The following is a 25,405-nucleotide window of genomic DNA, read 5'->3' on the forward strand; positions in this document are numbered from 1 at the left end:
AGTGAAAACAGCTCAGCTGCAAGTTGGATAGTGATGTCTTTGAAGAGCGCTGGTGTGGGTAGTCCCTCATGCATGGCTGTGCATGTTTAACAGAGGGTGTTAACAGGAGTGGCGAGATCCAAACTGGCACTTCGCGTGTCGAATCATCATTAGACGCTGATGGATGTCACAATCTGCCCACTACCTCCAGTGCGCTCACAGAGCACCCGTGTCATCTTCCTCCACAACATGGCGATTGAAACATAGAAACATCGAAAACAGGAGCAGGAGTAGGCCATTCGGCCCTTCGAGCCTGCTCTGCCATTCATTGTGATCATGGCTCATCATCCAACTCAGTAACCTGTTCCCGCTTTCGCCCCATATCCTTTGATCCCTTTAGACCCAAGAGCTATATCTAACTCCTTCTTGAAAACAATGTTTTGGCCTCAACTGCTTTCTGTGGTAGCGAATTCCACAGGCTCACCACTCTGGGTGAAGAAATTTCTCCACATCTCAGGCCTGAAAGGTTTACCCTGTATCCTTAGACTATAACCCCTGTTTCTGGACTCCCCCACCATCGGGAACATCCTTCCTGCATCTACCCAGTCAAGTCCTGTTAGAATTTTATAGGTTTCTATGAGATCCCCCCTCACTCTTCAGAACTCCAGCGAATATAATCCCAACTGACTCAATCTCCTCATATGTGAGCCCCACCATCCCAGGAATCAGTCTGGTAAACCTTCGCTGCACTCCCTCTATAGCAAGAACATCCTTCCTCAGATAAGAAGCTCAAAACTGCACACAGTATTCCAGGTATGACCTCACCAAGGCCCTGTACAACTGCAGCAAGACATCCGTGCTCCTGTACTCGAATCCTCTCGCTATGAAGGCCAACATACCATTTGCCTTTTTTACTGCCTGTTGCACCTGCATGCTTACCTTCAGCGACTGGTGTACAAGAACACCCAGGTCTCGCTGCATATTTCCCTCTCTCAGTTTATAGCCGTTCAGATAATAATCTGCCTTCCTGTTTTTGCTGTCAAAGTGGATAACCTCACATTTATCCACATTATACTGCATCTGTTATGCAGTAGCCCACTCACTCAACTTGTCCAAATCATCCTGAAGCCTCTTTGCATCCTCCTCACAACTCACCCTCCCACCCAGTTTTGTGTCATCTGAAAATTTGGAAATATTACATTTAGTTCCCTCATCTAAATCATTAATATATATTGTGAATAGCTAGGGTCCTAGCACTGATCCCTATGGTACCCCACTAGTCACTGTCTGCCATTGAGAAAAATACCCATTTATCCCTACTCTTTGTTTCCTGTCTGTCAACCAATTTTCTATCGCAATATCCTACCCCCAGTCCCATGCGCTTTAATTTTACACACTAATCTCTTATGTAGGACTTTGTCGAAAGCCTTCTGAAAGTCCACATAAACCATGTTCACTGGCTCCCCCTCATCAACTCTACGAGTTACATCTTCCCTTTCATAAATCCATGCTGACTCCCCGATTCTACCACTGTTCTCTAAGTGCTCTGCTATAAAATCTTTGATAATAGACTCGAGAATTTTCCCCACTACCGACATCAGGCTGACTGGTCTATAATTCCCTGCTTTCTCCGTACCTCCCTTTTTAAATAGTGGGGTTACATTAGCTCCCCTCCAATCTGTAGGAACTGTTCCAGAGTCAATAGAATCTTGGAAGATGACCACCAATGCATCCACTATTTCTAGGGCCACTTCTTTAAGTACTCTGTGATGCAGACCATCAGGCCCTGGGGATTTATTGGCCTTCAATCCCATCAATTTGCCCAACACCATGTCTTTACTCATACTGATTTCCTTCAGTTCCTCTCTCTCACTAAGCCCTGTGTTCCCCAACATTTCTGGTATGATATTTGTGTCCCCCTTTGTGAAGACAGAACCAAAGTATGCATTTAGTTGGTCAGCCATTTCTTTGTTCCCCATAATAAATTCCCCTGCTTCTGACTGTAAGGGACGTTTTGTCTTCACTAATCTTTTTCTCATCACATACCTTTAGAAACTTTTACAGTCAGTTTTTATGTTCTCCGCAAGCTTGCTCTCGTACTCTATTTTCCCCTTCTTAATCAATCCCTTGGTCCTCCTTTGCTAAATTCTAAACTGCTCCCAATCCTCAGGTCTGTTGTTTGTTTTTTTTCTGGAAAATTTATATTCCTCTTCCTTTGATCTAATGCTATCTCTAATTTCCCTTGTAAGCCATGGTTTGGCTACCTTTCCCATTTTACTTTTGCGCCAGACAGGGATAAACAATTGTTGTAGTTCATCCATGCGCTCTTTAAATGTTTGCCATTGCTTATCCACCATCATCCCTTTAAGTAATGTTTCCCAATCCATCATAGCCAACTCGCGCCTCATACCTTCATAGTTTCCTTTACTAAGATTCAGGACCCTAGTCTCAGAATCAACTACATCACTCTCCATCTTGATGAAGAATTCTATCATATTATGGTCGCTTATCCCCAAGGGGTCTCGCACCACTAGATTGTCAATTATTCCCCTCTCATTACACAATACCCAGTCTAGGATGGCCTGTTCTCTAGTTGCTTCCTCAACATATTGGTCCAGAAAACCATCCCGTATACACTCCAAGAATTCCTCCTCTACGGTATTGAGTAATTTGATTTGCCCAATCTATATGCAGATTAAAATCACCCATAATTACCAATGTTCCTTTATTGCATACGGCTCTAATTTCCTGTTTAATGCCATTCCCAACATCACCAGTACAGTTTGGAGGGTTATATATAACCCCCACTAATGTTTTTTGCCCCTTAGTGTTTCTCAGCTCTACCCATACAGATTCCACATTGTCAGAGCTAATATCTTTCCTCATTATTGCGTTAATTTCCTCTTTAACCAGCAATGCAACTCCACCGCCTTTTGCTTTTTGTCTGTCCTTCCTAAATACTGGATAGCCCTGGATGTTCATTTCCCATCTCCAGTCACCTTGCAGCCATGTCTCCGTAATCCCGACTATATCACACCCGTTTACATCTGTTTGCGTGATTAATTCATCCACTTCATTGTGACTGCTCTGTGCATTAAGATACAAAGCCTTAAGGCTTGTCTTTTTGACATTACTTGTCCCCTTCCCATTATTTTTCACTGTGGCCCAGTTTGATTGTGGCCCTTGATTTCTCTGCCTATCACTTTTCTTATTCCCCTTACTGTCTTTTATCTTATCTTTGATCCCCCTTCTTCTGACTCCTTGCGAAGGGTCCCATCCCCCTGCCATTTTATCAGGTTTCCATCCCCCTGCCATTGGCATCAGCTGCACTGGAAATGGTCAGTTGTGGACCCCTCCCACCTTTTACCCCAACTGGATCTTGTAGACCAAAACCACTGTCTTTATAGAGCTGAATTTTGCAGCCATTCTCATTTCCAGTTGAATTAACAAAGAAAATGGGACAGTGTGTAAAATGGGCTGCCCACGCACTGAGGCTGTCACTCTCTTGATGTAGGCCAATTCATCCCCAGTGTTTGTAACTCGATTAAAAGGAGAATGTAGAACTCCTCCTGCAGGGGGAGACATTATAAAGCCATTGTGTTTATCACAGGCTGAAGTTCAGTCTTGAACATTCTGCATGAGTTTGGATTAAACACTTGTCCCAGTTAGCTGATCCTCAACTAGGCTGTGTTCTGATTGGCAAATGGAGTAATCTGGAATCTATTTATCCAGCAGCACAGGGCATTTTTAATGATCTAATTGTTTTAAGTAGAACCAGTTAGTTAGGACGATTCCCATTCTGTAATGATGTGAAGGAATTATCAGCTTCCGCAAACACAAACTGTAGGAATACACCAGATATTAAAATGATACCACAGTTTCTGAGCCTTAGCATTCATTGGGGTACAAATTGGTCTTCAGCTGTTGTATAAAACGGTTAATTCATTCCATCCCTCACTCACTGACTCGTTCATCTCAATGCAAAAGAAGATATAATGGAGTGTAAAACTTATTAGATACTTATTATCCATTTTGCATTCCCTCCTGAAACAGATTTCCACATACTACTTATTACCTCAAATCTGGCAGTTGGTCAGATGAAGCGGCCAATAATGAGAATCAAAGTGATACGCCTATTTAATATTAACTGATCTGACTCTCCAATCCATCAGCCTATGTCAGAATAAAAGCCGGTTTCATGATTTCTCAATTAACAATAGTATGATTAATGGTTGGATGTACTTGGGGTCTAGTGGATTAGACTAACATTAGTCATTCATCTCTTGGATCGGGATTCATATCCAACCCAGTGTAATAGGCTGAATATTTGTTCTGTCTGTTGGTCTATTCAAAATGTATGTTACCACTCTTAACCCAACTCTCAGCATAAGATTGTTCTAGTTCAATGTTAGTAACAATCTTAACTCACACAGGTTCCAGGGGCCAAGATTATTATCTTACATGTCCAAGAATAAGATATTTTCCTGCAAAGAGTACCTGTCAGAATTTTGGGCAGAAGTTGCCCATGGTTTCTCATCAAAATTCAATAGACAATAAAATGTGCGCACCACACCCTAATTTTCACCTGGTTGGTGAAACTCGTTCTCGGACACTGAAGATAAAAATCTAGCCCAAGATTTCTGGATTGTGAAAAGAACATAATACTTGTGCAATCGGGGTAACTTATACAATGTAGACCAGCTTTACACTGGATCTAACTTGTGCTGTGTCTGATTTGAGGGGGTTGAGTGAGGCAATGTAGAGGGAGCTTTACTCTGACCCTAACCCATGTTCTACCTGCCCTGGGAGTGTTTGATGGGTCAGTGCAGAGGGAGCTTTACTCTGTAAGAAGACTTTCACTGCAATCCTTCCTCAAATAAAAACAAGATCAAGGCTCATTCAGAGAAGTTCAGAACATTGTTGCATTTCACCTGGAAACAGCTGATGGAGGAGAGCTCAGTTTGTGATTGGCTTATTAATGTTAAACCACATGTCAATTACTGAGTGAAACTTCAGTGAAGTGAGTGAGACAGAAACTTAGCTCGAGAGACTAAGAGGAGCTGGCATTGCGTGAAGTCTGATCACATTTGGGAGAAACAAAAGGAACAGAATGGACACTGGGTGTTACTTTACTGTGTTAACATTGGTTTTAATTCACGGAGCCTGGGCTGGAGAATGTGAGTTATTAAATAGAAAAATTTAATATAGATTATAAATATTAATATCGGACCTCCCTAGGGGCAGTGTGATATTACAGGGAGTGCGGGCTGTGTGTTATTATATTTATATTATATTAATAATCCTGATCTCACTGGGGTCGGTGTGATGTTATTACAGGGAGTGAGGTCTGTGTGTTATTATATTTATATTATATCAATAATCCTGATCTCACTGGGGTCAGTGTGATGTTATTACAGGGAGTGAGGTCTGTGTGTTATTATATTTATATTATATTAATAATCCTGATCTCACTGGGGTCGGTGTGATGTTATTACAGGGAGTGAGGTCTGTGTGTTATTGTATTTATATTATATTAATAATCCCGATCTCACTGGGGTCGGTGTGATGTTATTACAGGGAGTGAGGTCTGTGTGTTATTATATTTATATTATATTAATAATCCCGATCTCACTGGGGTCGGTGTGATGTTATTACAGGGAGTGAGGTCTGTGTGTTATTATATTTATATTATATTAATAATCCCGATCTCACTGGGTCGGTGTGATGTTATTACAGGGAGTGAGGTCTGTGTGTTATTGTATTTATATTATATTAATAATCCCGATCTCACTGGGGTCGGTGTGATGTTATTACAGGGAGTGAGGTCTGTGTGTTATTATATTTATATTATATTAATAATCCTGATCTCACTGGGGTCGGTGTGATGTTATTACAGGGAGTGAGGGCTGTGTGTTATTATATTTATATTATATTAATAATCCCGATCTCACTGGGGTCGGTGTGATGTTATTACAGGGAGTGAGGGCTGTGTGTTATTATATTTATATTATATTAATAATCCTGATCTCACTGGGGTCGGTGTGATGTTATTACAGGGAGTGAGGGCTGTGTGTTATTATATTTATATTATATTAATAATCCCGATCTCACTGGGGTCGGTGTGATGTTATTACAGGGAGTGAGGTCCGTGTGTTATTATATTTCTTTTATATCAATAATCCCGATCTCACTGGGGTCGGTGTGATGTTATTACAGGGTGTGAGGTCTGTGTGTTATTATATTTATATTATATCAATAATCCCGATCTCACTGGGGTCGGTGTGATGTTATTACAGGGTGTGAGGTCTGTGTGTTATTATATTTATATTATATTAATAATCCCGATCTCACTGGGGTCGGTGTGATGTTATTACAGGGAGTGAGGTCTGTGTGTTATTATATTTATATTATATCAATAATCCCGATCTCACTGGGGTCGGTGTGATGTTATTACAGGGAGTGAGGTCTGTGTGTTATTATATTTATATTATATCAATAATCCTGATCTCACTGGGGTCGGTGTGATGTTATTACAGGGAGTGAGGTCTGTGTGTTATTGTATTTATATTATATTAATAATCCTGATCTCACTGGGTCGGTGTGATGTTATTACAGGGAGTGAGGTCTGTGTGTTATTGTATTTATATTATATCAATAATCCTGATCTCACTGGGGTCGGTGTGATGTTATTACAGGGAGTGAGGTCTGTGTGTTATTATATTTATATTATATTAATAATCCTGATCTCACTGGGGTCAGTGTGATGTTATTACAGGGAGTGAGGTCTGTGTGTTATTATATTTATATTATATCAATAATCCTGATCTCACTGGGGTCGGTGTGATGTTATTACAGGGAGTGAGGTCTGTGTGTTATTATATTTATATTATATTAATAATCCTGATCTCACTGGGGTCGGTGTGATGTTATTACAGGGAGTGAGGTCTGTGTGTTATTATATTTATATTATATTAATAATCCCGATCTCACTGGGGTCGGTGTGATGTTATTACAGGGAGTGAGGTCTGTGTGTTATTGTATTTATATTATATTAATAATCCTGATCTCACTGGGGTCGGTGTGATGTTATTACAGGGAGTGAGGTCTGTGTGTTATTGTATTTATATTATATTAATAATCCCGATCTCACTGGGGTCGGTGTGATGTTATTACAGGGAGTGAGGTCTGTGTGTTATTATATTTATATTATATTAATAATCCTGATCTCACTGGGGTCGGTGTGATGTTATTACAGGGAGTGAGGTCTGTGTGTTATTATATTTATATTATATTAATAATCCCGATCTCACTGGGGTCAGTGTGATGTTATTACAGGGAGTGAGGTCTGTGTGTTATTATATTTATATTATATTAATAATCCCGATCTCACTGGGGTCGGTGTGATGTTATTACAGGGAGTGAGGTCTGTGTGTTATTATATTTATATTATATTAATAATCCCGATCTCACTGGGGTCGGTGTGATGTTATTACAGGGAGTGAGGTCCGTGTGTTAGTATATTTATATTATATCAATAATCCCAATCTCACTGGGGTCGGTGTGATGTTATTACAGGGAGTGAGGTCTGTGTGTTATTATATTTCTTTTATATCAATAATCCCGATCTCACTGGGGTCGGTGTGATGTTATTACAGGGTGTGAGGTCTGTGTGTTATTATATTTATATTATATCAATAATCCTGATCTCACTGGGGTCGGTGTGATGTTATTACAGGGTGTGAGGTCTGTGTGTTATTATATTTATATTATATTAATAATCCCGATCTCACTGGGGTCGGTGTGATGTTATTACAGGGAGTGAGGTCTGTGTGTTATTATATTTATATTATATTAATAATCCTGATCTCACTGGGGTCGGTGTGATGTTATTACAGGGAGTGAGGTCTGTGTGTTATTATATTTATATTATATTAATAATCCCGATCTCACTGGGGTCAGTGTGATGTTATTACAGGGAGTCAGGGCTGTGTGTTATTATATTTATATTATATTAATAATCCTGATCTCACTGGGGTCGGTGTGATGTTATTACAGGGAGTGAGGTCTGTGTGTTATTATATTTATATTATATCAATAATCCTGACCTCACTGGGGTCGGTGTGATGTTATTACAGAGAGTGAGGGCTGTGTGTTATTATATTTATATTATATTAATAATCCTGATCTCACTGGGGTCGGTGTGATGTTATTACAGGGAGTGAGGGCTGTGTGTTATTATATTTATATTATATTAATAATCCCGATCTCACTGGGGTCGGTGTGATGTTATTACAGGGAGTGCGGGCTGTGTGTTATTATATTTATATTATATTACTAATCCTGATCTCACTGGGGTCAGTGTGCAGTTTTGATCTCCACATTTAAGAAAGGATATACTTGCATCAGAGGCAGTGCAGCAAAGTTTCACTAAGTTGGTCCCTAGGATGAGGGAGTTGCCCTTGAGAGGCTGAGTAAATTGAGCCTATATTCTCTGAGTTCAGAATATTGAGAGGCAATCTCATTGAAACATACAAGATTCTGAAGGGGCTGGATACAGTAAACACTGAGAGATTGTATCCACTGGTTGGGGAATGTAAAGCATGCGGCACAGTTTCAGGACAAGGGGCCAATCATTTAGAACAGAGTACAGAACTTTAGTTAGGCCACACTTAGAATATTGCGTGCAATTCTGGTCGCCACACTACCAGAAGGACGTGGAGGCTTTGGAGAGGGTACAGAAGAGGTTTACCAGGATGTTGCCTGGTCTGGAGGACATTAGTTATGAGGAGAGGTTGGATTAACTCGGATTGTTTTCACTGGAACGACGGAGGTGGAGGGGCGACATGATAGAGGTTTACAAAGTTATAAGTGGCATGGACAGAGTGGATAGTCAGAAGCTTTTTCCCAGGGTGGAAGAGTCAGTTATTATGGGACATAGGTTTAAGGTGTGAGGGGCAAAGCTTAGAGGGGATGTGCAAAGCAAGTTCTTTACACAGATGGTGGTGAGTGCCTGGAACTTGCTGCCGGGGGAGGTGGTGGAAGCAGGTACGATAGCGATGTTTAAGAGGCATCTTGACAAATACCTGAATAGGATGGGAATAGAGGGATACGGTCCCCGGAAGTGCAGAAGGTTTTAGTTTAGATAGGCATCAAGATCAGCGCAGGCTTGGAGGGCCGAATGGCCTGTTCCTGTGCTGTACTGTTCTTTGTTTTTTGTACTCAAGTATTCTAGCCTTGCCCTGCACCTCCTAGCATACATTACCCCCTTTGTCCCTAATCGGCCCCACCCACCTCTTACTATCCACTTACTATTTACATGGATGATTTTTGGGCAGGAAAGTGGAGTTGAGCCTAAGATCAGCCATGACCATATTGAATATAATGATTTTTGGGTTCAGTTTTATGGTAACTGCCATTCTATTCTCATGTTCTGTCTTTGCCAGTTGTATTTTCCTAAAGGCTAACATCTACCTCATTGTGTTCAGTTCCTGCCCACTCTTTACCATGAAACTAAATCCTATTGTGTTCATTCTCTGTGTCCTGATTGGTGCTGAGGTGCAGACTTTACAAGATTACCTAATTCTCCTAATTCTACTGTGTAACAGTGCCCACCTCTGCCCAACCTCGCCCTCAGTGCTATTAACCCATGTATATACCCCTTGATCATTTCCTAACTTCATTGCAAGTGTCCTGATTCCACACTTCACAGACTGTAACTCATCCAAAATCATGCTGCCTGTATCCTATCCCTTGTTAACTCCCACCTTCCTCTTATGCCTGTCCTCATCATTTTCCACTGGCTTCCTGTCCCCCAGTACATTGACTTCAAAATTCTTGTCCTTACCATAAGCCCTCTACAGCAGTGCCCTTCTCTGCCTCAGCAACCTCATTCATTCCTGTTTCTGCGCACACCCTCTGCTTGTCCAACCCTGGCCAACATTGCATCCTCTCTGCCCCTGCTCCAATTTTGATGCAAGGCCTTAGAAACATAGGAACATGCTGGATGGAAAAGACCAAGCTCCATCGAGTCTGCCTTTTACTATCCTGGTAGTAACATGATACAATGATAATGGAGTTGTTGACTAATCATAACGATCAATCTCTATTAATTAGTCTACAACAGACCCAGACATGATGTGAGGAAAGTCCCAGTGATGGAGAGTTTTGGGATCCATACGTCCAAAGCCACCTGTTCCTCCCAAGCCTGTTACACTTATCACATGTCATGGCTCAAATTACTCATAGACTGGATCCCAAAATGTTATGAAAGAAATCTACCAAATTTTCCTTCAACTGTCTTGTCCCCGTATTCTGAAATTCTATCTCCAAACCTCTCCCCTTGCTTCCTCTCCCCTCTCATTTACAAGTCCCCTACGAACCTCCCTCCCTGATCTTGGTATCAGTAACGAGTTTGCCACTTTTTGCCACTACTTGGTTTCTAGGTATTTTAACCACTTCGGCATGTTTCATTAGATTAAAGCTGCTTTCAGTGCAGGTTGGAAATATATCGCCAAGTGTCCAGAACATCTGATTAACCACTACTTGGCTTCCAGTTATTTTCACCTCTGTGAAGCACTTTGGCATGTTTCATTAGATTAAAGGTACCATATCAGTGCAAGTTGTAAATATATTGTTAAAAGCAACTACCATCCTGACTATCTGATTAAGCACTTGCATACTGAATGGAACAAAACAGAATTTTTAAGAAGGGGTACCCTAACTAAGGTAACCTTGATCCTGCAACATTTAGGCGTTCAGAGGTATTTGTCCACTGGGCCAGTTTCACTCAATAAGATTAAGGATTAATTTATTAATTTAACAGAAAATAAGTTAGAAGGTGGAATTATGAAATGATTTTTAATTGGTATGCATACCAGGTGATATCTCTTTAAAATTCGGTCTATCCCTGTATTAAGATGTGTTTTCTTCCTGTGTAATATCTGTTTATTCCTGTGTAATATGTGTCTATTCCTGTTTAATATGTGTCTATTCCTGTTTAATATGTGTCTATTCCTGTTTAATATCTCTGTTTATTCCTGTTTAATATCTCTGTTTATTCCTGTTTAATATCTCTGTTTATTCCTGTTTAATATCTGTGTTTATTCCTGTTTAATATCTGTGTTTATTCCTGTTTAAATATCGGTGTTTATCCCTGTTTAAATATCGGTGTTTATTCCTGTTTAAATATCGGTGTTTATTCCTGTTTAATATCGGTGTTTATTCCTGTTTAATATCGGTGAATATCCCCATTGCATAATAATATTTTATTTTCCTGGGTGAATGCTACCAGTGAGGTTCAGTGAGTTATGTTTGATGCTGAGTTTCTCTCTCTCTCACACAGACGAGCACGAAGAGTTCCAGGTCTATGTTGTGCAGGATCGCAGCCCGGATAAACAGTTTGATCTGGAGGTGGACGGGGATGAGGTTTTCTACATGGATTTCAATCTGAAGAAGGAGGTGGCGCGGATTCCCGACTTCCAGCACCTCACCATGCGGGCAGGAGAGGCGGGGATCTCAGCTCAAATGGCCATCGTGAAACAGAATTTAAATGTTTGGAAGAATCTATCGCACGCGCCCCCGGAACCGAAAAGTAAGAGACTAAACCCCACCCCCGCCACTCTCACCCGCGGGTGCAGTTAGTGTTCTGGGTAACCTGGGCTGGGCTTGAACCGTGAATCAGGGGGGCTTTGTGATAGAGAGGAGAGAGCAGGGCTGGAAGCTCATTTTAGTGTCGAATATGTGCTGAACTTGTGAACACAGATTGAACCTAAAATAATGGTGAGGGTGAAGGAAATGACTTCGGTTTTCCCAGTGTTTATTTGATCGAAATTAGGGCTCATCCAAGATTGAATGCTGTCAACCAATCTGACACCGCAGTGTATTGGCGAGGAGGGGTGGTGCTTTGTGTTTTACTAAATGTTTTAACAAACGGGGTCTGTACTTGGAAGGTTATACTGTAAATACCACTTGCATAGTTTTCATAGAATAACACAGCACTGGAGGAGGCCAATCGGCCCATCAAGTCTGTTCTTTCAAAGAGCAATCCAGTTAGTCCCACTCTCCTGCTCTTTCCCTATATATTTGCATTTTCTTATTTTTCAAATATTTATCCAATTCTCTTTTAAATGCTACCATTGAACCTACATCCATCACTCTATCAGGCAGTGTATTCCTGATCCTAACCATTCGTTGCATAGAAAGGTTTTTCCTCATGATGCCTCTTGTTCTTTTGCCACACACCTGAAATCTGTGCCCTTTGATTATCAGCCTTTCTGCCTTTGGAAACAGTTTCTCTTTATTTTCTCTATCTAAACACCTCTATCAAATCTCCTCTCAGTCTTCTCTGTTGTAAGGAGGATAACCCCAGCTTCTCCAATCTATCCACATAGCTGTAATCTCTCATCCCTGGAATCATTCTAGTAAATCTCTTCTGTAACTTCTCCGTTCCCTCTAATTTATGTGGCTGTACGAATGCACAGCAATCCAGAACTCACTATGCAGGGGGCAAACAGGCCCTGCGCAAAGAAGCAGTTCCTTTAAGGTGTAAGCATGTGTAGTTATGCTGTAATCTTAAAGGGACCAAGCAATGCAACAAATGGGCTGCATCAGCAAAGGGAAATTAGAGAGGACATTGTGACCCTCTCCAAAGTCTTCATGTTCTTCCTAAAGTGTAGTGGGCAGAATTGGACATAATATTCTAGCTGGGGCCCGTTTTATTTAGGTTAGCAAAACTAGGTGGTTTTGCATTCTAAGGGGCTGAAATTGGGCTCAGTAGCACTCATTTTTTGGGTGGTACGAGTCCCCTTAGGGTTGCAATATGGCATCCACAGCAAGCACACTTTATTCTTTCATGGGTCGTGGGCGTCGCTGGCTAAGCCAGCATTTGTTGCCCATCCGTAATTGCTCTTTACAAGGTGGCAGTGAGCTGCCTTCTTGAACTGCTGCAGTCCTTGAAGTGTAGGAACATCCACTTAAGAAGGAAGTTCCAGGATTTAGACCCAGCAGCAGTGAAGGAACGGCGATATAGTTCCAGGTCAGGGTGGCATGTGGCTTGGAGGGGAACTTGCAGGTGGTGATGTTCCCATGCATCTGCTGCCCTTGTTCTTCTAGGTGGTAGAGGTCACAGGTTTGGAGGGTGTTGTCAAAAGAGCCTTGATGAGTTGGAGCAGTGCATTTTGTAGATGGTACACACTGCTGCCACTGTGTGCCGGTGATGGAGGGAGTGAATGTTGAAGGTGGTGGACGGGGTGCCGATCAAGCAGGCTGCTTTGGCCTGTATGGTGTCGAGCTTCCTGAGTATTGTTGGAGCCGCACTCATCCAGGCAAGTGGACAATATTCCATCACACTCCTAACTTGTACCTTGTAGATGATGAACAGACTTTGGGGAATGAGGAGGTGAGTTACTCACCATAGAATTCCCAGCTTCTGACCTGCTCTAGTAGCCACAGTATTTGTATGGCTGGTCCCATTCAGTTTCTGCTCGATGGTGACACCCAGGATGTTGCTGATGCAAAGCGTGCCAGATGTAAAGGGGTTAGTGCACACAAACTTAATGTCGAATAGAATCATAGAAAGGTTACAGCATGGTAGGCGGCCAATCAGCCCTTTTATATCCGTGCCAGCTCTCTGCAACAGCAAATCAGCTAGTCCTACACCCCCACCTTTTCTTGATAGCCCTTCAAATTTCTTCTCTTTAGATGTTTATCCAATTCCCTTTTGAAAGCTACCACTGAATCTGCCTCCACCACACTCTCAGGCAGTGCATTCCAGATCATAAGCACTCACTGCATTTAAAAAAATCCTCATTTCACCTCTGGTTCTTTTGCCAATCACCTTAAATCAGTGTCCTCTGGTTCATGGAAACATCTTTTCTGTATCTACTCTGTCCAAACAACCATAGAATAATTATGGCACGGAAAGAGGCCATTCGGCCAGCCTGTCTGCGCCGGCCAAAAAAAAACTAGCCGCCCGATCTAATCCCACCTACCAGCACCTGGTCCATAGCTTTGCAGGTTACAGCACTTCAGGTGCATGTCCAGGTACCTTTTAAGTGTTGAATGTTTCTGCCTCCACCACCGTTCCTGGCAGTGAATTCCAGACACCAACCACTCTCTGGGTGAAGATGTTTTTCCTCATGTCCCCTGTAATCCTCCTACCCATCTACTCTGTCTAAACACTTCATGATTTTGAATGCCTCAGTCAAATCTCTTCTCAACATTCTCTTCTCTAAAGAGAACAACCCCAGATTCTTCAATTTATTCAACTAATAAATTAATCCCTGGAATCATTTTCGTAATTCCTTTCTGGACTCTCTCGAAAGCCATCACATCCCTCCTAAAGTGCAGTGCCAAGAATTGCAGAAGCATGCAGATCATGACAACCATTAGCCACTTTGAAGCTCCGTGATCTAGCCAATTTTTTTAATGGGTTCGGGGGATGTGGGCGTCGCTGGCTAGACCAGCATTTATTGCCCATCTCTAATTCCAGCGACCCGGGTTCAATTCTGGGTACTGCCTGTGTGGAGTTTGCAAGTTCTCCCTGTGTCTGCGTGGGTTTCCTCCAGGAGCTCCGGTTTCCTCCCACATGCCAAAGACTTGCAGGTTGATAGGTTAATTGGCCATTATAAATTGCCCCTCGTATAGGTAGGTGGTCGGGAAATATAGGGACAGGTGGGGATGTGGTAGGAATATGGGATTAGTGTAGGATTAGTATAAATGGGTGGTTGATGGTCGGCACAGACTCGGTGGGCCGAAGGGCCTGTTTCAGTGCTGTATCTCTAAACTAAACTAAACTAATTGCCCTTGAGAAGGTGGTGGTGAGCTGTCTTTTTGAACCGCTGCAGATCTTGGGCTGTAGGTGCACCCACAGTGCTGTTAGGAAGGGAGTTTCAGGATTTTTACCCAGTGACAATGAAGGAACGGCAATATAGTTCCGAGTCAGGATGATGTGTGACTTGGAGGGGAACTTGCAGGTGGTGGTGTTTCAATGCATCTGTTGCCCTTGTCCTTCTAGTTGGTCGAGGTCACGGGTTTGGAAGGTGCTGTCTAAGGAGCCTTGGTGAGTTGCTGCAGTGCATCTTGTAGATGGTGCACACTGCTGCCACTGTGCGTCGGTGGTGGAGGGAGTGAATGTTTGTAGATGGGTTGCCAATCAAGCGGGCTGCCTTGTCCTGGATGGTGTCGAATTTCTTGAGTGTTGTTGGAGCTGCACCAATCCAGGCAAGTGGTGAGTATTCCATCACACTCCTGACTTGTGCCTTGTAGATGGTGGACAGGCTTTGGGGAGTCAGGAGGTGTGTTACTCATGCAGGATTCCTAGCTGCTCTTGTAGCCACGGTATTTATATGGCTACTCCAGTTCATTTGGGTCAGTGGTAACCTTGATAGTTGGGGGGGGGGGTGGCGGTTCAGCGATGGTAATGCCTTTGAACATCATGGGGAGATGGTTGGATTACCTTTTCTTTGAGATGGTCATTGCCTGGCATTGTCTAGATCTGCACACTCTGCCGCAGGTGGGGTAGGTAGTGTTTGGTGAGGCGAGTGGATAGGATGCTCGAATTTCCAAATGCTCTTTCCGTTGTTTGGACTTGGTCACTGCCTGGTGCTACAAAGATTTTATTTTTGTACTAAAATCTTAAAATTCTGTGTGCTTTAAAAAGCTGGAAAAGGATTTTCAGTGGACATGGATACCTGAAAATAGCTGGAATTTTTGGAATAAAAACAAGAAATGCTGGAACCACTCAGCAGGTCTGGCAGCATCTGTGGAAAGAGAAGCAGAGTTAACGTTTCGGGTCAGTGACCCTTCTTCGGAACGGAGTTTTTGGATGTTGACTTTGTATACAAGAATAGGAAAGCTAGCAGTTTCAAGGAAGCCGGCCAGGGGTTTTTGACCTCCTCAAAGCAACACTTTAAATGACAGGGGAGACCTTGTGTCTGGTCATGTGATCAGCTCAGGAAGGTTTACTTTCACATTGGACTCTTTTTTTACAAGACCAGTGAGTTGGGCAAAGAGCATGCATTTGAAATTTGATTTCGACCTGCCTGGAGATCAAAGTGGAAGGCCAGAAAAAGTCCTCTCTCTGTAAAAGAGACTTGCATTTCTTGAAAAGAACTCCTTAATTTGAAAGGTGGCAGATTTCCAATGTCTCCCGTCTCTGAAGAATTCTTGCATCCAGTGTGGTAGAAACCTCCTGTGTTTTGGGAAATACTGGAACCTGAAGAGAGCTTCTATTGCTCCCCTGCAGCGGTGAGTCCTAAGTAGACTTGTTGCTACACTCCTGTTGAAAGACCTATGTGATGCCTGCTGTAGCCAAATTACCTTGAGCGCCTACCCATCACAAACTGTTCATCAACCTTGTCTAGCGAGACTTAGAGTGGCATTCGACTCTGGGATACCTCACCCAACCGAAGAATTTCTTACCTGAATGTGACAAACTGAATTATTTTCATGATTCATTTTTATTCCTATGAAACAGCTATAAATGAAAAATCCTTTTTCCCTGGTTAACCATTTTTTTAAATGTATGTGTGTGTGCATGAGGGTGAGGGAAATAAGGAGTTTTCCATATATATAGATTTATCTCATTAGTGGTTAAGACTTTTTTTCTAATAAATAATGTTGGTGGTGGAAACCTGGTTAGTGTCCTTTATTCTGGGGAACAAATAGTGTATCTAGGTGGCTATTCTTCAGCAGGTGGGAAAATCTATTGATATGTTGTGACCCGTGGAGAAGTGGGACTGAATTAATAGTGCATTTCTCCCAGCTTGGTTGTAACACTGGGCATGTCAAAGTTGTTTGAACTGTCTGGCACCGTCACAAATGCTTCTTCTCCATTTTGGGTGGTCTCGGGCAAGAGATTCCCATGAATCAGTTGCTTGACTATATCATCGTCCCAGCGAAGGAACGCAAGGATGTTTGCATCACCCGTGCCATGATTGGAGCCAATGACTGCTGAACCAACCATCGCCTAATCCGAGCTACTATCTCCATAAACCCAGCACAAAAACGGCATTGGCAGCAGAAGCAGTACAATAGGAAAATAAATATCGATGGTATCAAGGACTCTGCAAAGAAAGACTGACTCAGGCAGCAACTTACAAGCAACTTGGCAACACTCAATAAGCAGGAACCACAGAATGTCCACAATGCCTTGTCTACCCTCGATGCTACCATCATCAGCACTTGCGAAGATACTCTTAATTTCTGGACCAAGGAACATCAAGACTGGCTTGCCAAGAACAACCAGGAGATTGCAAGCGCAAGGTGTTCCTGAACTGGAAGCATCATTAAAATTCGAGGGGGGAGAAAAAGCAGGTATACAGACAATTGAAGGCCGAGGTTCAGCAAAAAACCCGTGACCTAAAGAACAGCTGGTGGGCTGGAAGAACGCAGAAAGTACAGCGACTCACTGACAGCTACGACATGTGTGAATTCTTCAGCACAGTCAAGTCTATTTGCGGCCCAAGTACCCAAGGACCTAGGACACTACCCTGAGGAACTCCTGAACTGATGTGCTGGGACAGATGATTGACCTCTAACAACCACAACCATCTTCCTTTGTGTTAAGTATGATTCCAACCAGCGGAGAGTTTTTCCCTCGATTCCCATTGACTTCAGTTTTGCTAGGGCTCCTTGATACCATACTCGGTCAAATGCTGCTTTGATGTCAAGGGCAGTCACTCTTGCCTCACCTTGCTTCAGCCTTATCTTTTGCACTGGTGTGCTGGGCTCCCCCATTGTTGAGGATGGGGATATTTGTGGAGCCTCCTCCTCCTCCAGTTAGTTGTTTAATTGTCCACCACCATTGACAACTGGATGTGGCAGGAATGCAGAGCTTAGATCTGATCTGTTGCTTGTGGGATCGCTTAGCCCTGTCTGTTGCATGCTGCTTGTGGTGTTTGCCACACAAGTAGCCCTGTGTTGTAGCTTCACTAGGTTGATACCTCATTTTGAGGTATGCCTGGTGCTGCTCCTGGCATGCCCTCCTGCACTGTTCTTTGAACCAGGGTTGGTCTCCCGGCTTGATGGTAATGGTAGAGTGAGGGATATGCCGGGCTGAGGTTACAGATTGTGGTTGAATATAATTCTGCTGCTGCTGATGGCCCACTGTGCCTCAATATGAAGACAGGACTTCATCTCCACAAGGACTGTGCGTTGGTCACTCCTACCAATATTGTCATGGACAGATGCATCTGCTACAGGTAGATTGGTGAGGACGAGGTCAAGTATGTTTTTCCCTCTTGTTGATTCCCTCACCATCTGCCGCATACCCAGTCTAGCAGCTATGTCCTTTAGCACTCGGCCAGCTCGGTCAGTAGTGGTGCTACCGAGCCATTCTTGTTGATGGACATTGAAGTCCCCCACCCAGAGTACATTCTGTGCCCTTGTTACCCTCAGTGCTTCTTCCAATTGGTGTTTAACATGGAGGAGTACTGATTCATCAGCTGAGGGAGGGCGGTGGGTGGTAATCAGCAGGAAGTTTCCTTGTCCATGTTTGACCTGATGCCATGAGACTCATGGGGTCTGAAGTCAATGTTGAGGACTCCCAGAGCAACTCTCTCCCGAAAGCATACCACTGTGCCCCCACCTCTGCTGAGTCTGTCCTGCCGGTGGGACAGGACATACCAGGGGATGGTGATGGTGTTATTTGTAACGTATTATTCGGTGAGTATAACTATGTCAGGCTGTTGCTTGACTAGTCTGTGGGACAGCTCTCTCAATTTTGGCACAAGCCCCCAGATGTTAGTAAGGAGAACTTTGCAGGGTCGACTGAGCTGGGTTTACCGTTGTCGTTTCCGGTATCTAGATCGATGCCGGGTGGTCCGTCCAGTTTCATTGCTTTTCTTAGACTTCGTAGTGGTTTGATACAACTGAGTGGCTTGCTAGGCCATTTCAGAGGGCATTTTAGAATCAACCACATTTCTCTGTATATCTCTCTTTCATTCAATTCGTTCTTCTGCGATGGTGACATTCGCTGCTGTTCTGCCTCCTCCAACTGCAGTCTTCTCTGTATTAGCATGTTGTGCAACATGGAGAACAACTACAATGATGCAGACTTTCTCTTAAAAAAAAAAGTGGGGGTTTAAAATGACAATGCACAGGAATCAATTAAGAACAGGGCAGTAAATAATCCCCATAGGTTGTAACTGCCTGCCTACCACATTCCCCCGGGTGGCGTAGTGGTAATGTTACTGGACTAGTAATCCAGAGGCCAGGCTACTGCTCAGAGGACCTGGGTTCAAATCCCACCACGGCAGATGATGAAATTTGAATTCAACTAATAATTCTGGAATTGAAAGCTAGCCTAATTATGACCATGAAATCATTGATTGTTGTAAAAATCAATCTGATTCACCAATGTCCTTGAGGGAAGGAAATCTGCCATCCTTACCTGGTCAGGCAGGTAATGTGGTTGACTCTTAAAATGCCCTCTGAAATGGCCTAGCAAGCCAGTCAGTCAGGAACGCTGGAGTAGGCCATTCAGCCCATTAAGCCTGCCCTGCCATTCAATACGATCATGGCTGATCACCCACTTCAATGCCTTTTTCCCTCAATAGGGGTGGGAAAGGGTAATTAGGACTGGGCAATAAATTCTGGCCTAGCCAGCGACGCCCACATCCCACAAAACAAATTTTAAAAATGGTTTCAACCTCTGCCTCTCCACCAAACCCCACCACGCCCCCAGTGTATTTAATGGATTAAGTAGATGCCATCCTTTAATCAGGTGCTGATTTGATACTGTCGATTGTCTGGTTTTATCCTGGTAATTGATTGGTAGCTTTTACTATTTGTCACGTGAATGGAAATGATTGTTCATTGGTTCACATTTAGTCAGTGGTATATTTGAGCCAATCAGTATGGTTATCTAAACACCTCATCGTTACTTGAGCCCATTCATGATTTTTGGTACTACAGACACATGAGAATTGATGATTCGGACACACACTAAACACAAGATTTTTAACGGTATAGGTGTCATTTTGGATCTGTTGATAGCACTGTTGCCCTTGAGTCAGAGATTGAAGATTCAAGGACCACTGTAGAGGGATTAGCGCATCATTTAGGCTGACACTGCAGCAACTTACTAAGGTTACTTTAACAGCACCTCCCTGCTATTCAAAGTCTACTAGAAATAAGACGAGCAATGTGTAGGAACACCATCACCTTCAAATTCCACCCTGACTTGAACATATATTGGCATTCCTTTATTCTCAGTGCGTAAATATCCTGGGACTTCCTACACCTTCACCACACAGAAGGCCCACCACCACCTTCTCAGTGCAGCGAAGAATGGACAATAAATGTGACCTTGACAGTCATGCAAATCCCAAGAAGAAATTAAATCAAACTTAAGTAGGGGAGATCAATATATTGACTTTTAGATGCGGTGTTAACCTGAGGTCACATTTGCCCTCAAAGGTTGATATAAAAGATCATATGGTACTATTGCAACAAGAGCAGGGAATTCTCCCAGATATATCCCCCAGCCAACAACATCAGATGCAAATGAATTTAGTCTTGCATCTCATTTTCTGTTTTCAGGATCTAGCTGTACACATAACAGATGGAAATCATTCTATATAATTTACCTAGGGATGTGTTAAGGATGAGTTAAGGGGTTATATAAATGTAATCTCTTTCTTTAGTTAGATTGCCCTCCACTGCGTATTGAAAATGTTTCATTTCTGATCCGACTAAATGGTCTCCTACTGATTTATGAATTGGTCATTTTTTACACTCTACAAACTACCTATTATGTTGTATTTATTTTGCTACTGTCATGGTCCTGTAATTTGTTTTCTCCGGGGACTATGTGGTGTGTCTTTAAAGCTGGAAAAGGAGCCGTGCTGTTTTAAGAACCAGCAAGCCTCAGGAGTTAAAGAAAATGCATTTTGGTTGCCGTTGGATGCAACTATATGGAGAGAGAAGCAACCAGCTTCAGAGAATGCATCCTGGTTACCTGGCAACAGCCATTCAGGGACCCAGGACCGGATATATAATGTTACAATTATTTTTGAACTGGCTTTTTAGTTGAAGACAGTCTGTTCTAGGAGGACACAGACAGACAGCTGGTGTTACCACCTGAAAGACGAGCTCTCAGCCATTTAAACTGAAGGAAGAGAATCTAGTCTGTTTAGTTATTATCTCTCAAAATTCGAAAAAAGTCAAACCAAAACAGAGATCTCTGATAATTTAAACTGAAGGAAGGGAAGTTAGACTGTGACAATCTTTTATCCCTCAAAAACTCTAGAGTCAGATTGATTCTATTGAAAGCGTTTGCAAGTGGTTAATTATTGAAATCCATCACTGGAGAAGGAAAGCATCACTTATTGCTGGAATTAGACTATGGACTGTTCTACTGTTGAAGAACCTTGTTTCCCCATCGGACAGCTGTGAGGACTTCAAGCAACATTGGACTGTAAATTTGCAAGGACTCTAATTTTTTCTATTTAAATGTTGTTTATATCTTCATAGTGCTTAAGGATTTAGTTTTTTAAAAATTAAACAGTTAATTTGTTGATTTAAAGACACCTGGTTTGGTTAGCCTCATTCGGGGGTTAATAGATGGTACAATTTGGCTGGGCCTCTCTTTAATTTGGAAAGTTTAAAATGGTATGTTAGTTAATCTGTGGATGAACGAGATTGAATTATCAGTGCGTTTCTCCCACCACAATCAGAATTGTATATTTTGATTGCGGGCTTTGACTGGAGCGATCGGTCGCAATTTATTAATTGGGGGCTCGTCCGGGATTTGAATAACATATTAATTAGAGGCTTTTTCGAGGTTTGAAGCACATATTAATTGGATTTCTCAGGATTTAAATCATATCTTAATTGGGACTCACTCGCAGTTGATTCATATTTAATTCGGTGGCTCGTGTCTGGGATCAGAATCAGACTAATCTGGAGGGCTTGCATTTGGAATCATATTAATTACTCGTTTCTGAGATAACATATTAAATTGGGGGCTTGTGTTTGGTATCATATTAATTGCTGTCGAGTCTGGCTTCATATCAATCATAAACTCGATTGTTGGGATCTAAATCTAACACCAATTGCAAAGAAATTAAAAGAACCAGGTCTCTTATATAATGAGGTACAGTCTATACCATTGTTGTGGCATTAGTGGTTGTAGCAGAGTTTTTGGCAAAGCAGAATGTTTCCCTGAGTGGCTTGATAACTTTAACTAAGAACAAATTAAAAGAATTGGCAGCGAAATTGGGGTTGGAATTGAAATCAGGTGCCAAAAAGGCAGTGATAATTGACGTAATAGCCAAACATCTGGAATTAGAAGATAATGATGATACAGATGAAGGGCAACACGAGGAACAAGAAAACGAGTATGAGGGACAAGAGGGTAGTAGGTCCAAGAGAAATGCAATGGAATTGGCTAGGATTCAGTTAAAAATGAAAAAACGAGCTTCAACGGGAAAAAGAAAAAACAATAGCACCAAGAAAACTTGAATTGGAAAAAGAGGAAAGGGAGAAAGAGAGCATTTCAGAGAGAAAGTGAAAGAGAAGAGAAGGAATTTAAGTTAAAAGAGATGGAACTAAGACAAAACGGTAGAATCCAGGGAAAATTCGGGTCAGGAAGAATCTGAGTTTAGATCAGGACCCAGTGAGAAGTTATTTAAATTTATACAGGCTCTTCCTAAGTTTGAGGAAAGGGATGTAGAGGCATTTTTCGTTTCTTTTGAAAAAATAGCCAAACAGATGAAATTGCCAAAAGAAAGCTGGACATTGCTCATGCAGGGCAGGCTGGTAGACAGAGCTCATGAAGTTTATGCCATGCTTTCTGAAGAGGCTTCTGCAGATTATGAGATGGCAAAAAAGGCTATTCTTGCTGCGAATGAGTTAGTCCCTGAAGCTTACCGTCAGAAGTTTAGGAACTTACAGAGATTGACTGGGCAGACATATTTAGAATTTGAGAGGGTGAAGCAAATGAATTTTGACCGTTGGATACGGGCATTAAAGATAGAAACCGCATATGAGAACCTTTGAGAATTGATTCTCTTAAGAGTTTAAAAGCGCCATTCCTTCAGTAGTGAAAACTCATTTAGATAACCTTAAAGTTTTGAAAGCTAGGCACTCAGCAGAGATTGCTGATGATTTTGAGCTTGTGAATTCGCCAGACTATTTTGTCCGTTGCTCCCATAAACCTGAGCAGGATAGAAAGTGGGAGAGTGAAAGGAAGGCAAGTAGCTGGGGACAAGAAGGAACAGCTGGGAATACCCCGGGTTCACCTCCTCAGGTCAGAAAGGAAGGTGCTGAGGGTAGAAATGAGGATCGCAAGCCAAAGTGTTATCATTGCAACAAAACGGGTCATCTTTGTTCAGAGTGCTGGAAATTGCGAGGTAAACCCATAGGACTCATTTGGGTACGCAAAGTTAGTGCAGAGGAAAAGACTCTGACTGAGTGTCTAGCAGACCAGGCTATAACATTAATGACAGCTGTGACTGTGAAACCAGATACTAAAACTAAAACGAGTGTTGAGGTTAAGAATAAAATACCTGAGAGTAATAATGATTTTTTGTCAAAGGGGAGAATAATTCCGTATCCTGTAAGTGAGGCAGGAAAACCGATCATTATACTCAGGGATACAGGAGCGACCCAAACTCTCTTGCTGGGGAAAGATATGAGGTTTCCACCAGAGAGCGCCTTGAATACTAAAGTTTTAGTAAATGGAATTGGCGGGGAGTATATACCCGTACCTTTGTATAAAGTATACCTAGAGAGTGACTTTCTAACTGGGATAGTAACTGTAGGTGTTGTCCACAGTTTACCAGTAAAGTGAATTGATCTACTCCTAGGAAATGATTTGGCTGGATCAAAAGTATCAGTTTCTCCTATAGTTCCTCCTATAGAGGAACCAAGTGAAATTAAGGAAACGGAGCAATTACAGGTGCAAGTTCCGGGAATATTTCCTACGTGTGTAGTTTCCCGAGCAATGGCTAAACAGGATCCACTGTCACAGGTAAAAGGGGCACCACAAATAGATAGCCAAGTATCTGAAACCTTATTTGGGGATTTAGATAATCCAAATGAGATGTTTAACAGATCGTCTGTCATTGCAGCACAGCAAGCTGATCCAGAGATATACCAAATAGAACAGACAACTCTGTCAGAAGCAGAGGCGAAAGGAGTTCCAGAAGGCTATTATATGGCAAATGGGGTTTTTAGGAGGAAATGGAGACGACCTCAAAGGCCTGCCAATGAAGACTGGACAGTTGTTGAACAGATAGTGGTACCACCTAAATATCGACAAGGATTATTAAGGTTAGCAGGCAACATTCCTTTTGCAGGACATAGGGGAATTCGGAAGACAAATCACACATAAGCAAACATTATTACTGGCCAGGTCTTACAAAGGATATGAGATAATTTTGAAGGGCATGCCACACCTGTCAAATGGTGGGGAAACCTCAACCTGTCATAAAACCAGGGGATGAGGCATTCGTGTTGTTGCCGTCACAGGGAGAACCAATGAAAGCACGGTTCAGTGGCCCATATAGAGTGATCAAAAGAGTGGGTAAGGTAGGTTACTTGATTGACACCCCTGATTGCCGGAAGAAGAACCAATAGTGTCACATTAATGTGCTCAAACAACATTACTACAGGGAGGAGGATAAGCCAGTAAAGATATGTCAGGTGATCGGGACTGTTGAGAAGGAAAAGGATAGTGAGGATGAGGCAGCAGTAGGCCTAGGAAATTCTCAGACTGAACCTCCAACTATCCCATTAGCATGCCAAAAGACTTGCAGGTTGGTAGGTAAATTGGCCATTATAAATTGCCCCTAGTATAGGTAGGTGGTAGGGAAATGTAGGGACAGGTGGGGATGTGGTAAGAATATGGAATTAGTGTAGGATTGGTATAAATGGGTGATTGATGGTCAGCACAGACTCAGTGGGCCGAGTATCAGTGCTGTATCTCTAAACTAAACTAAACATCCTTGTTGCTTAGGTCCAGACAGACAGGCCCAAGTGGAAGCAGAGGTACAATGCATGCTGAAGGGCAGCTTAGTTGAACCTAGTCAGGACAGCTGGAATTCGCGGATGGTCTTGATGGCTAAACCTGGTGGGACGGCTCAAACTTGCATAGACTCTAGAAAGGTCACTGTGGCAAAGAAGGCAGACTCCTACTCAAGTTCTTATTTAAAGGACTGTATGGACAGAGTGGGCAACACAATGTGTCTTAAAGAGACAGATGTGTTGGAGGGATACTGTCAAATTCCTTTGACGCCCCAGGGTAAGAAAAAATCAGCTTCTGTTACAACGGACAGGGCTTTCCAGTGTCAAGTGATGCCACACAGGTTAAGGGGTACTTGAAAAACTTCTCAGAGAATAGTGAACCCAGTAGTGGTCAGTGTTCCTTGCTGTGCAGTTCACCTGGCTGAGGCGATGGACAATGGGGACACATGGAAGGAAA

The 25,405-nt window shown here is 42.5% G+C and overlaps 1 protein-coding gene across 1 annotated transcript in view; it reads left to right on the forward strand.

The window, feature by feature from the left end:
• The first annotated feature begins 5,003 nt into the window (after window positions 1–5,003).
• LOC137346291 (H-2 class II histocompatibility antigen, A-U alpha chain-like) overlaps window positions 5,004–25,405 on the forward strand; it is a 41,857-nt gene continuing 21,455 nt past the window's right edge. The window contains exons 1-2 of the mRNA XM_068009772.1: window positions 5,004–5,156; window positions 11,321–11,569. Of these exons, the coding sequence (XP_067865873.1) occupies window positions 5,090–5,156; window positions 11,321–11,569 (316 nt within the window). The 5' untranslated portion in view covers window positions 5,004–5,089. The remainder of the gene's footprint in view (window positions 5,157–11,320; window positions 11,570–25,405) is intronic.

This window comes from Heterodontus francisci, chromosome 29 (genome assembly GCF_036365525.1).
Source record: "Heterodontus francisci isolate sHetFra1 chromosome 29, sHetFra1.hap1, whole genome shotgun sequence".
NCBI lineage: Eukaryota > Metazoa > Chordata > Chondrichthyes > Heterodontiformes > Heterodontidae > Heterodontus > Heterodontus francisci.